At 34.9% G+C, this 14,594-nt stretch overlaps 1 protein-coding gene across 1 annotated transcript in view; it reads right to left on the bottom strand.

The window, feature by feature from the left end:
* The window catches only part of LOC126977886 (uncharacterized), a 185,709-nt gene that overhangs the window by 61,244 nt on the left and 109,871 nt on the right, over positions 1 to 14,594 (bottom strand). Inside the window, exons 3-6 of the mRNA XM_050826513.1 lie at positions 14,306 to 14,481; positions 12,384 to 12,648; positions 12,060 to 12,323; positions 1,453 to 1,574 (exon numbers count right to left, since the gene is read on the bottom strand). Coding sequence (XP_050682470.1) covers positions 1,453 to 1,574; positions 12,060 to 12,323; positions 12,384 to 12,648; positions 14,306 to 14,341 — 687 coding nt within the window. The 5' untranslated portion in view covers positions 14,342 to 14,481. The remainder of the gene's footprint in view (positions 1 to 1,452; positions 1,575 to 12,059; positions 12,324 to 12,383; positions 12,649 to 14,305; positions 14,482 to 14,594) is intronic.

Below are 14,594 nucleotides of genomic sequence, written 5' to 3'. Positions count from 1 at the left end.
AGATGCCACGCACACAAGTATCTAATAGTTGCCGTAGTAAAAAAGCTTTTGTCTTTAGGTATTGTGGTATCAGGTTGGAGACCAATCCTTATTCTAAGTTATATATGTTGTAGTGTAGGCACCTAGATAATTAATAAGTAGTTAACCATAAAATTGCTTTGTGATACATCAGTCTAGATTACACCGTTGGCTGACGGCCGTTCCCAATATACTATCTACAGATAGAGATAAATTATTACCTTCAACTGTCAGTAATTAGGTGTTAATAATCTGTCGCTGTCCCAATATACCCGATAAGTCATTCTTATCGCCTTATATTGGGACGCGTGAATTGCAATTTCCATACAAACTTCTATCGGATAAGGTGAGTTACCGTCGATAAGTTTATTGGGACAGAAAAGTCAACGATAGTTACAATTTTTATCTCAAGTAAGCGATAGACTGAATATTGGGAACGATCGTAAATCATCCGTGGTTTCATTTCTCGCCCCTATCCTCGGATATTATATCTATATATCCAAAGCACCTAAACATTCCCTTCTCCGTAATCACTACATATTTGTAACCTATACACAAGAAAGACAAAGAGTGTTATTTCTACTATAACTCTACTTAAGGCGAGCAATGCTTTTGTAGTCCTTCTAGTGTTGGTTCTGTAAGACCTCGTCTGTACGCCCTGTTCCATAAAAAATAACTTAAATATTTATATTTGTGTAAAGTGTACTAAGTAAACTGGCGGCATTTCCGCGCTGGATAGCTAAGCTGATCCGTAATTGGCCGAAATAACGACCAACGCTTGGGTTTCTAGCGTCTAACACTTTTGCTATTGATTTACAAAAAATACAATCTTGAAACAAACTCCGCAGAATAATTACAAAAAGCGGCCAAGTGCGAGTCGGACTCGCCCATGAAGGGTTCCGTAGCAGCATGTAACATAATATAAAAATTTCTTGTAGTTCGTTGTAAGTTTCAATGATGTTTTAATAATAGTGTTATTTTTTCAATTAAGCTATTGATAATACGATTTATGACGTATTAAAAATACTTACTAGATCTCGTTCAAACCAATTTTCGGTGGAATTTTGTATGGTAATGTGCATCATATATTTTTTTTAGTTTTATCACATTTACAGGGGACAGTGGACATACATTTTATACTTATATATACAATATATACAGTTTAGAAAAAAATTATATTACTAACCAAATATGTATATATAAATTGAGTTTCAGTTCTAAGTATGAGTAGGGGAACACCCAAAATTTACTGTTTTTTATAGTTTAGGAAAAAAAGGCTGTGATATACGGACGGACAGACAGACAGATATGAAGGATCCGCTTTTTGCCATTTGGCTACGCAACCAATATAATTTAAATAAAAGCTATAATAATTATAAGAAAACCATAATAATTTATAGCCTGTGTGATGTTTCCGCAGTAAAGTTGTCTAACCTGCAATCGTTCGTTTTCGCCCCGTAGCCGACGAGCCATCTGCGCTGCGGTGAGCATCCCGGGGGAAACTGGCACCTCCTCATGACGAGAGCGATCTGACCGACCACCGGGGGAAGCTGCTTCTGTGTTCACATATTTGTAATTAGTTATCTTATATCTTTAAACGAGCAATTCTTGAATATATTCATATTATATATTATTATGTGTCCCGACAGACGTTATTCTGTAGATAATAAAAAAAAATACTGTTTTATAGGAATTTTTCAATAATATTTAATAACATCAAGAATTATTTCGTAAAAAATGCTCATAATAATGGAATTGTTTCACAGAATCATATATCTCATAGAATATATGTATTAAACAAATATTGAAAATAAAAATAATTATGAGTCCCAAATCGAAATAAAAACTATCCTATCTCTCAAGTTGGACCAAACTGCACTCCATGGAGTAATAATCCCTATTAAAATCCGGTCATTAGTTTAGGAGACCATCGCGGACAAACAACGTGTCACGCAATTTATATAAATTATTATTTATACATGATGATAATATATGATCTGAATCTCGGAAACGGCTCCAACGATTTTCATAAAATTTTGTATACAGGGGATTTCGTGGGCGATAAATCGATCTAGCTTTCAATTTATAAAAATGAAGTTTTATCTGTGTTTTAATGAAAAACAGCTTGAATACAAAGGGTGAATTTTGCCTCTATATACAAGATTATAATAAGTCAGACATTGGGTGATTGATTTTTTTTTGTTAAAGTTGTGTACATTCTTAAAAATCCGAGCAAGGCTCGATCGTCCGGATATTTAATTACTTATAAGGGGACAGGGCCAGGCGAAAATTTATTACTTGTACACATTCCAGAGTTAAATTTGATTTGATCAGTGGGAGGCTCCTATGCACAGGATGGGTTAGATTATGGGTACCACAACGCCGCCTATTTCTGCCGTGAAGCAGTAATGTGCAAGCATTATTGTGTTTGGGTCTGAAAGGCGCCGTAGCTAGTGAAATTACTGGGCAAATGAGAATTAATATCTTATGTCTCAAGGTGACGAGCGCAATTGCAGTGCCGCGAGGAGTTATTGGGTTATTCAAGAATCCTGAGCGGCACTGCATTGTAATGGGCAGGCCGTATCAATTACCATCAGCTGAACGTCCTGCTCGTCTTATCTCTTATTGTCATAAAAAGAGTTAAATTTTATAATTAATTAATAATTAATAATTAAAAATAAAAATATATTTAACATAAATATTTGCATAGTCCTTACATAAATTATGTTAATTTTAAATAAAACAAAATTTCAAATTAAAAAATACTTTTGCATAATGGTATCTGGTTCCCATATGAGTGTGACGATATTAACAAGAATACCACAGATAACTGATAAAAACATATATATCAGATATATATATAGGAAAAACAGAATTAAGAATTGCAACTTTTTAACAACCTTATCAAAACAGTGACCCAGACACCTATTGTGGAGTGCTCCCGTAATGCCGTCAAAAGTGGAGGAACATCGCGAGGGAGGCAGTGCGACCCATAACTGTGGAGACCAACGGCGACTAATGTTGCGTCATCTTGGCAACCACGACCACTCTGACAAGAGTGAACGATTGAGAAGAAGAACCCATAATCTAGCCGTCATCCTGTGCAAATGAGTCTGTATGGTACTAGTACTAGTATCTATTTTACGATCAAATGATAAACTTTTCTATATCCGTTTTAAAAATTCCAGCTAAAAGCACATAGTATTTCAAATGCACTACTAAAAAGGGGATACTAGACATAAATGGCATAATAAATCGAAACTTCTCTTAGTCACGAACCCGCCCAGACAAATCGATTATTTGAATGTTTCAAACACATCACATATGGCTCAGGTGTACATTTGTGCAGTGTTGAATACACAACGCATGTCCTGATTGCACTCTGTGATAATTCACAGATAGGAGATACACTTTCTACTATCATGTTTCCAATTCAAATATTTTTATTCAAAATTGGAACACGACTGTCAATGGAGGAGGAGCACATTGTCTTCATCTTAATAAAGACTACAAGTGGGACGCTCCTTTCCAAGTCTGAAGGGCACCGTAGCTAGTGAAATTACTGGGCAAATGAGACTTAACATCTTATGTCTCTAGGTGCCGAGTGCAATTGTAGTGCCGCTCCGAATTTTTGAGGTTTTTCAAGAATCCTGAGCGGCACTGCATTGTAATGGGCAGAGCGTTTCAATTGCCATTAACTGAACGTCCTGCTCGTCTCGTCCCTTACTGTCGTAAAAATAAATCTTTTTATCACTGAAGAGGAGAAAAATCTAGCATACGAGTCACCTGATGGTAAGTGTTTAGTGCAGTCTATTCAAATCAAATCAAATCAAAATCAGTTTATGCACGTAGGTCACGGAAATGACACATAAGAATGTCAAAAAAAAATCTTATTGAATCTACTGCTACTTCGTAAAGGGTTGAGCTAATGAGAAGAAGTAGCAAGAAACTCATTGCCACTCTTTTATATCAAGATTTACATTTACATCGATTTACAAATCATTTCAATTGCAATATAATATGTAAAATGTAAAATGATGCAACAAATTATATAGTCTCTCTTGTAACACCAGAGGAAACACAAGAGCGTTGCCGACCTTATAAAGAGTCGAATAGACGTACATATGAATTCCAAAACCGAAAAATACCCATAATCTAGCCGGCATCCTATGCAAAGGAGCCTCTCACTGGTTATATTAGAATCTAAGTTAGACTGGCAATAGTAGTAATATTTCAACAGATTATAACTACCAACTAATTAGTGTGAGCTTATAACAAAAGCTTAAAGCTCCTCGCATTCAAAATCGTGATATTACGTGCTAATTAAGAAATAAGAAGGCTGTGAAAAGCTAACGACAAATTGCAACATCAGAGAGAAAGTTTCTTTCTTACAAAGTTTGCTGGCGATGCAGCTTGTTGAAATAAGCTTATTCCCAACGGCGAGAGTCTCATTAGTGCTCTAGGACAGACTAGACTAGGATAGTATATGCCAATAAACATAAATTAGCTTAATTTGATACAACAATTATACGTTTTGAGTATTTAATATTTACGGAAGTAACAGATATAAATGATATAGTCTCAAAAATAATTTAAACAGATATTGTATTTTATTTTCTATTCTACTCTATTATGGTATCTTTTAAATTGTAACAGCTTTTGCCAACCACTTCGTCCGCGTAGATGTCAAAAATTGTTTTAATAAGATTTTGAGTTGGTTTTTTATGGGTTTGGGAGTGCATATTTAATCTTCTTCTAGCAACGTGGCAGTATTTCCGGAAGATGCAACCACCACGGCGATATCACGATTGATTAGCACTTTGGCCAACAGTAAATTAAAAAAGAAGAATTTCAAAAAGACTTGAAAAAAAGTTATTTGTTCAACAAATCTATGATTGAATCACGAGCTTAGGGAGTGATTCTAATATAGACTACTGAGGTAATGAGTGACTTATAGGTACGAGACAAAAAAAATTTGCTCTCGTGTGAAACATACAACTTTTCAACTCGACTGGCGCGAAAAGTGTTATAGGTTATATATAGTAAGAGAAACAATTAAAATTTATTAAACTTAATTTCGTTAAGTAACATATAAATTTTTGTGACAATAGATAATACGCTAGGCTAAAATGAGTTTCGGAACGCACCGGATCACATTTTTTATTTTTTTTAACGCGGAGTAATTCCCGGATGTATGGTCACGTGGGGTCCGCAATTTAAATCATTTTGCCTCACGCTCGCAGATAAGGGTTTTCACGTAGCGATAGCGTCCTTTTCGTGCTGGAGAGGTGAAAAAGATATTATCTGCACCTTCGTCTTTAGTGGAAATAAGAAAGAAGAAAATTTTATGGTAAATATTTCTTTGTCCGTTGGTTAAAGAGCCTTCAACTACTTGAAACCATTTCTGCTAAGGAATGAATGCTAAGGATATCGTAACTTGTTTCCTTCACGTACTCCCGGTTATTGAGTTACCCTTCAGACCTTTGACCTTTACTCAGACTTTGTGCATCTGTAATCCTACAATAGCAGCATTATAGAAAAAAGTTCACGCATTTTAGGTGGCGAGTCGCATAAGGCTGCTTCCTTTAGGGCACAATACCAATGTCTATCATCCTCTAGCAAGATAAGTTTTATGCAAGCTAATTGAAAAGTTTGTTGAAGGATACTGTTGTTGGTCTTCAAGTTATCGAAGTATGATGGACCCTTAAACTGGTACAATAGTAAGCGAAAATGGTAAAACTTGGTTTTAGACAGGTAAATGTGATACTCTGTACACCTTAAGGTGTTTGCACCGATATTTACCAGCAACCAGCTTATCTAATTCAGGCTTTTGAACTGTGCTTATGACGTTGGTAGTCATCGACGTTGATCCGTCAGTCAGTTATTGAGAACAAAGTACATTAATGTGTATAGATTACTCATTAGAATCATAATATGTTTTATTTATACCGTTAAATTAATATTAAACATAAAACACAAAAAAACTGAGTCATGAGTCACTGAGTAAGAAGTTAAAAGGTTCTTGTAAAATTCGTGGCAAACGATTTTTCTAACTACATAATATAGGTGTCACTGTCTATCTGTGTTTGTACAATATTTTAATTGCGTACGGTCTGCTACCACATTTCCGCGTATATTTTGTTTAAGTGGCTGAACGATAAGTATTTATTATCTTCTGATGGGATTTAACTGTTCCCTGCAATCTGTGGGAGTATTGTCGTGATAAGTGTCGGAATAACTTTGATCTGAATAATCAACGCACGCGCTGGTGGAGTTGGCTATGAGATGGTATTTAACTGTTTTCAGAGTGGTTGTTTGTTTTGAAGATTAGTATGTGTACAAGTGTCATTAGAAAGACAAAGGGAAATAGAGACAGAGATCATGTCAGCAGTGTGCTTAGTCAGTGTATCATTGAGAGCATAATTTTAAGAAATAATCATTTTAACTGTTGCTTTTTAAAGTTGAAATTCATAAACTACCATTCGGCAATGAATGCCTCAGACCGGGGAAGAACGGGCGCAACAAACTCAGTGGGTTTTTTTGGAATAAAATGTTCAATTACAATCAAATTTATAATTTAAATAGCCTGACGGCAGTCGCTCCATTCCCAATGTGTGGTTTTATTTTTTTACGAATTTAACCTGGCTGATGGAAAGACAGATAAAAAACTGCGTTAATTAATTATTTGAAATGGCTTTAGCACTAAGCAGTCCAGAAATCTTTAAAGTTAGTACACATTCTAATTTATTCTATTTCTCCACGATCACAGTGCTACCAAGGAAAATAAATTCCAATTGCATTTCAGATAAGACGTTCTTCTCAAACGATGTAGGATTCTAGCTTATACTTTGCATTAATGCATTTATTTCTACGCAACCCTTTTAAAATCCGCAATAATGTTGAAATTCTATTTATGATATAAAACTGCTTCAAAAGCAAATCGAAATAAGTATTTCAATTCGGCATTCAATTTCTAATATCTCTTAAATCCTCTTATGCAAAGGATATAGTGAGAAAGGAAGTAATTTCACGAGGCTGTTTATCTAATTTATATTCATAGCATCGCCAAGAGCATTACTGACGATACTCACAATATTATATACGAGTCTTCAACACCGAAGAATTTCCAAGTAAGTTCTTAGTTCATCAGTACAACAAACACTCCAAGCTAACTAGTTACAAACTATTATCGTCTGCCTACAGTATTCAACTCAAACTTTGTATTTTTGTTTGAAACATCCACTTTTCGTCTTATTCCTAATACCAACGATTACCTCGTGAATATAGTTTGTTCCAGACAATTATTTACTGTCGAATGAGCCTTTGTGTTGAGATTTTTATTAGGAAATCCAATGATCTGAACATTTTTCTTTCAGAATATTTAAGAGTTACTTCATTTTAAGCATACTTATACATAAATACACATATAGATACAATAAAAAATTGTATGTATATCTACATGATACGTAAACCAGATTAAGGGTTTTTCCCAGCTTTATTTCGTAGATGATTTCATACCATAAGAATAACATAGGCTAGTTTTTTTTTAATGAGAATAAATACTTTTTGAGGGTTCCACGTATAAAACCATCTCTTGAAATTTTAAAATCCAAATTCAAAATCCAATGCCACAACAACAATCTAACACACACACACTTTATGGATACGGGGAAGTCATAGTGGCGACAGACACTTAAAAAATACTAAATAATATAATAATAATAATAAATTTTTTTATTTGCGAAAAACTGCCACCAAATTTTTTACAAGTACAATAGATATGACAATTAACATTTTATAAAGAAAAGAAAAATAACAATACAAATGTTTAAAAAACAATAAAGAAAGAGATATTAATGCTTTAAAACTAACTATGTAGAATGATAACAAACCAGGCAGCAGCGCGATTCGCAAAAAGGAAAGTTCTCAGCAAACGTTAGGACGTATTTTCCTAACACTGATATTATGAACTTCCTATATTTTATTTTTCCGTGAAAGCTATTTTGGCAGTAATGAGTGAAACAAATAATTATAATATTTAAATATTTATCGTATCCTCTATCTAATAAACAAAGCTCAGAATTTAATAAATTTATAAATCTGAAAAGAAAATATATCAAGTAGTGATGCGTATACACGCATTTACGTACATCCCCACTAGCTAGACAAGTATATAATAAAAATATATATAAAAAAATGCATGAGTAATTTAATATTATATAGATAAAATGTATCCATTATGATACCCATCCTCACTACAGTCGATGTATTTAATTTAGTTTTTGCTCTTGCAACAATAGCTTTTTGTAGTTATTCTTAAAAGATTCCTTTGAGTGCAGATTTCGAAGTGGTGGTGGCAGGTTATTCCAACACTTAGTGGCTGCGTAGCGAAAGCTACCACGAAATGCGGTTGTGTGGAAGATGGGTATATTTAAAGAATCGTGCGAAGCGCGGGTCTTATGTGGAATGTTAGCATCACTTCTCCATTTTAACTTTTTAAATAGATAAATAGGGATTTCGTTCTTTATTATACCGAATAGTAAGGTAGCAAAGTGCAATTTCATACGACTCCCCATTTTTAATAATGACTCTCTATTTAAATAAGGGGTAACGTGGTCTCGCCGCGGAATGGAGAAACAATATCTTGCACAAGCGTTTTGAACACGTTGTATGAGACGTTTAGTACGCTCCAATAAGCGTGGACCTATGGCTGCATCCATATAATTAAATTTGGAAAGAATCAAAGATTCACAGAGGAGTACACGTAGGTCTTTTTTTATTGAGTTTCTGATTCGGTATAGTACTTTCAGTCTATAAAAGCAACTACGAACAATCTGAAGTATATATTTTTCGAAACGTAAGTTTTCGTCTACGAGCAAGCCAAGATTTCGGACCTCGGTTACCCTCTCTATTTGTTCATTATTAATTTTAATGTTGGGTTTACCAGTTACTACTTTTTTAACTTGATGCCGAGTACCTATAACCATATATTTCGTTTTTTTCGAATTTAATAGCAATCCATTGGATTTCGACCAGTCAAAGATCCGATTAAGGTCTGAGGTAATTGTATTGAAGGCTTCCTTATCATACGGCTTGAAAGACAGGTAAATTTGTATGTCATCAGCAAACATATGAAATTTACAATATTTGATATGCTGAACCACGTCCGCTGTGTACAGAGTAAATAATAAGGGACCTAGGATAGACCCCTGAGGTACCCCTTTTTTAATTGGGAGAGGCCGCGAAGTGGTCACATTTCCGTCATGGTTAGTAATTTCAACGAATTGATGTCTGTCACGTAAGTAGCTCGAAAACCACCGCAAAGTTCTTTCTTCTACGCCGTAGAATCGCAATTTAGCTAAGAGAAGATCAAAATTAATGGAATCGAATGCTTTGGAAAAATCTAATAGAACCATAACAGTAGCTTCCCCTTTATCTTGTGAAGAAAGTATATCGTCTATTACATTTATTAGGGCTGTAGTTGTGCTGTGTTGTTTCCTAAAACCTGACTGTAATGTAGGTAGAATATTGTTTTTTTCTAAATAGGTCAGAAGTTGACTATGTACAATCTTCTCCAAAATTTTGGAAGCACAAGGCAAAATACTAATGGGTCGTAATTCGTTAATTTCGAGCGGGTCGTTTTTTTTGGGGATAGGCCTTACTAGTGCATTACGCCAAATATCCGGAAATATATCTGAAGCAATTGATTTATTAATTAGTTTGGTAAGTGGACTTAGTGTATAAGGAAGAGATAACAACAGCATATTCAGTGAGACTCCATCGGGACCAATTGCGTTTGACTGCAATTTTCGAAAGGTATTTGCAACTTCAACCTCTGTTACAGGTTGAATAGTAAAAGAATAAGATCCGAATCTGTTCATATTTAATGAATCTATGTATGTCCGAGATATACCCTCTCCTCCCGGAACGTTTAAAAAATATTGGTTTATAGCCTCTGGGTCACATAAGTTGGGGGGAAGAATTTCGTCATGTTTACTCTCAAACATCACGTTTTGTTTAATGTGTTTCCACATAGTTTTAGGGTTATTTATATGAGTGCTTATATATGAATTAAAATATGCCTGTTTTTCTGATATTAATGCGTTCGATACAACTTTCTTAAGATCCTTATAGTACAGCAAATGACCAGGATGTTTACTTAAATGCGCCCTCTTATAAGCCTCGTCACGTCGCTTCATCATTAAACGTATGTTATATGTGACCCAGGGGTAGCTATGTTCCTTAATTCTAGCTATTTTAATTGGTGCAATGGTGTTAAAAACCTGTAACAGATTTGAGGTAATAACGGAAGCAAACTCATTTACACCAGACGGCACGTCCTCATTCCAGTTAATAGATGACATGCAGCTATGCAACTGAGCTGGATCTATATCTTTGATGGGTCTATACTTAATAAGTTTAATTTTACGTTTAGGTTTGGGCACATCAAGTTCGCACGCAACAAATGCATGAGAACTGAGAGAAGGAATGTGATCGATCCAAACCTGTGACACATTTGCATCTGTACAGATAAGATCTAATAGGGTATCACTGTGGGTAGTGAAGTGAGTGGGCTCAGTAACATACTGCTGAAGAGAAAAGCTGGCCAAGAGGTCACGCAGAGCCAGAAGTTTTGCCTCATTTACTTTTAGAAAATCAATATTAAAATCGCCGAGTAGAACAATGTAGTCATGCTGTGATAGAGTTGAGATGGTATCACATAGGGCATTTATAAATGTATATGCACACAACCAGGGTGGGCGATAAGCTGTACCGATGGCTATTTTCCTGGAGTTAACGCGAACGCTTATCCACATTTGCTCAACTGAAGCTACAATAGGATGCTTGATAACATGTGCCTTAATTTCCCGGCGAATATAAAATCCAACACCACCACCCCGACTGCGAACCTCTGAAGGACGAGGAATGTGACGAAGGCGATATCCAGATATACGTGGAGCTCGCATTTCCTCTCCTATTCCTAACCAAGTCTCATTAACAGCCAATACGTCTAAATCATTACGTAGTAACCCAGCCACAAAGTCTTCATGTCCTGTACTCAGTGAACAAGGATTGATTAGACCAACCTTCATTCTCTTAGGACCCATTTATATAATGAAAATATATACCCATTGCAATACATATATGACCGAAACGATGTAATGCTACAAAATGGCAATAAAAAATAAAAATAAAATAATCACAATACATACCTATATAAGAGACAAGACGTGTAACATATATGATAGGCAAATGACTATTTCCCTTTTGTGTTAGTTTATACGACTTAATAATTAACTCAATTTGATTAATTAATAAACTAAATAAATTTAATTTAAACGAATGAATATTTCTTTTGCGGAGCGCGCTGCTGTCATAGTTCGAAATGATTTCATTTTCATTTCGTAAACATAACATACGAAGTTCTATAAAAGAAACGAGGACTACTACTACATTATATTTACTCATTAATAACCAAAACGAATTATAGTTAATGCAATAATAAATGAAGAAAATTAACTCAAATACAGAACATAGTTTTAAAATAAAATACAATATAAAATAGTAAATGCTACAATTAATGAATCTCAAAATTTGTGCGTTTTTAATATGAAATACGAATAAAGATAACAAAAAAATGTATTTATTTTTAAATACTATACCAATATATTAAAATTTATTAGAATTATTTTGAATCCGGAAAACTCAATGCGCAAATGTTATTTGCTGTTGAGCACATCTACATAAATACATAAAATGATAAACTGAACGTTACATTCGTGCAATAGTAATTTTTGTAAAATAGGTTGCCTTGAATACTAAATGCATAATGCACTACATTAAAAATCTCACTAAATATACGGTTAAATTAAGACGATACAAATGCAAATGAGAAATATATAAACATTTCGTTTAAGAAATTGTATTTTTAGTATAGACTTGAGTATTTAAATGCAAAAAAATATCATAGGGGATCAAAATATATATTCGCCTCTCTGTCACTTTTTTTGTGTTTGATTGAATTGGAATAAATTTCTCACCTCCATCAAGTGTTGCGGTAATGTCAGCTCTTGGCTCAGGTCCATCACTGCTTCTTCCCGGAGAAGTGGCTTCAGGCAAAGGAACTTCCTCCTCAGAACTATCAGCTGGATCTAACGGATTCTTATCACTCGTGTTGCTATTTCCACCTGTACCTATCTCTGCGTAGGTGCCACTATCGCTGCCATTTTGTGTCGACCATTTTATTGGTGACTCCAATTTACCATTCGTTTGGTTCTCTTTATTGTCGTCATCTGGGGAAGAAACTTCAAATCAATGGTTAGTCATTAGTTCATTTGAAATAAGAATGTTATAATCATGCTTACCAATAAATGGATTATCCTTTCCGTTTCGTATTGATAATCTCGTCGATCGATTGAGCGTTGTATCTCCATTCAGAGAACTGTGTCTAGGTTTGTCGAGTGTTGAGATGAGAAGTCGTCTTTCAGGAGGAACTGGTCTGTCAAGATCTGCACGATCCAGAACTGAGCAGGCTGGTGTAATGAGGGGATCGGCTGGTTCAGGCTCTGCCTCTGCTTCGACCCTCGTTCCCACGGAAACTTGTTCATCTACCATTTTTCGTAGTTTCGCCTGAGATATAATAAGATTAATTTTATAAGATAAACATTAATATGATATGGTTGTTGGGGTGGGTATAATATTGAGCGTTTAGAACCTAATACTAGTAACGGACACATTTTACGTTAATTTAATATTATTTAATAAGTGCTACCAGCGTAACTGTGCTTAATTGAATTTACTTCCATAGTTCTTAGTTACTACCTACTACTACTTGGCTATTGTTAAGGCGGGGTAATAGAGCTATACACAATTATTAATTGTTTTTTTAATGAAAAGGGAGTATAAATGAGCTTACGGGTCACCTAAGGTTATGATGATTGCCTTCAACATTCACCTACAATACCAAAAAAATCACAGGAGGAAATAACACGCTAGGAAGCTCTTTCCTCAACGTGCTCTATAAAAAGTTTGATGCCTTCATCACCATGACCTAAATATGAAGTGTACGTAATCAAGTAATCTGTTATTGTTATGTTTAAGACATAAATTGAGAAAGAAGTTCTCAATATATGAGAATATTTGCTCGTAGGCCGTAATCGATATACAAATGTACTTTTGACTGCTCATCCAATAAAAAACTTCATTAACGAATTTTTCTTCATTAAATTATTGGTAGACGGCTATCCTTCTGAGCCTCATAAAGACTAAATGGGCTATTTAAGACCCGTAATAACTTGCGTTTAATGTTTATTAAAAATGATCCGATCTGTTCACGATCTGGGTAGGAGCCAGACGCATTTTAACTATCAAGGAATAGCTTATTTATGCCAATTATTTATATTATGTAAATGAATTCATTTAGTACGGTTCTGGTTTATATTTATTTGTTAAAATTTCAGCAGAGTCCCTCCAACGATAGGCTTATCTATGTCCATTAATCTAAACAATGTTAGCCATTCATTTTACTAAACCAGCTAAAGTTTAACGAAATAGACATCTATAGCGCCAACTGACGGCATACTGTTGCTAAATGTATGAAGTAATTAGCGCTTCATTTAGATAATAATGTATTAGATATACTGGATCACGCCAGCTTATGTTATTTTAAATCCAATGGTGATGATAATATTGCTATAATTATTAGTCAACTAAAAGTCATCGGATCGGTGTCCTTGACACGCCAATTAGATCAAAAGCTTACGTAACTATATTTATATCACGTTTTAGTGCTGAAAAATTAAAATATTATTTTTGAAAGGTAAAATGTATTGATTTGAAGTACATACCTTCGTTAGCTAGGCTAGGCTCACATTATAGGGAGTTAGGCAGCCGCCCATGTACACCCGCAAAACAGGGATCTAGAGATGTCTTGATGGCCTTTAAGGTGGTGGGGGTCCCTAAGTCATATCGGTTTGGGAAAACAGCCGGTAGTTGAATCTAGAAAGTCTGCGATAGAACCCAGAGGAATTGGTCTCAAAAAACTCGTGTGAGAAGTGTGAATTTATATTGATTCTTGAGAACAATTTTTTTATACATCGTATTTAATGAAAAATTATCCAAATTGCAGAAAAAATGGCAGTCGGTTGTTGCCAGACCTGCCGATTGCGGAGGATGTCGAAGGATGACTAAATTTACCAAAAAGGAGGGATACCATATATCCATGGATTTCAGTAAAAAATATATAAAAACTTCATTAAAAAAGAACCTGTGGCCATTAAAGACATACCTGGGCGTCGCCTAGTATTCGACGCACCAGCGCCATTAGGCCGCCGTGGCTGTTGCTGTCATGCTATCCACCAGCACCACGTCTCTTCATGTCTTCATGCCAGAAGTTCTGCTCCAGGACGGTGTAGTTTTAAAAACTACTGCATCACTTATCTACTTTGATGGTACCAATGATATCTGTAACAAAGAGAAACAGACAATTATTAAATGATATTTTTCATAGCAACAGCCACGGAACATAATTTTTTCTGTTCTGTGAAAACAACTGATGGGGGCGAATATGTACCACC

The sequence above is a fragment of the Leptidea sinapis genome, chromosome 46 (assembly GCF_905404315.1).
Source record: "Leptidea sinapis chromosome 46, ilLepSina1.1, whole genome shotgun sequence".
Taxonomy (NCBI): domain Eukaryota; kingdom Metazoa; phylum Arthropoda; class Insecta; order Lepidoptera; family Pieridae; genus Leptidea; species Leptidea sinapis.
The sequence above is the reverse complement of the archived record's forward strand: the minus strand, read 5'-3'. Positions and strand labels throughout refer to the sequence as shown.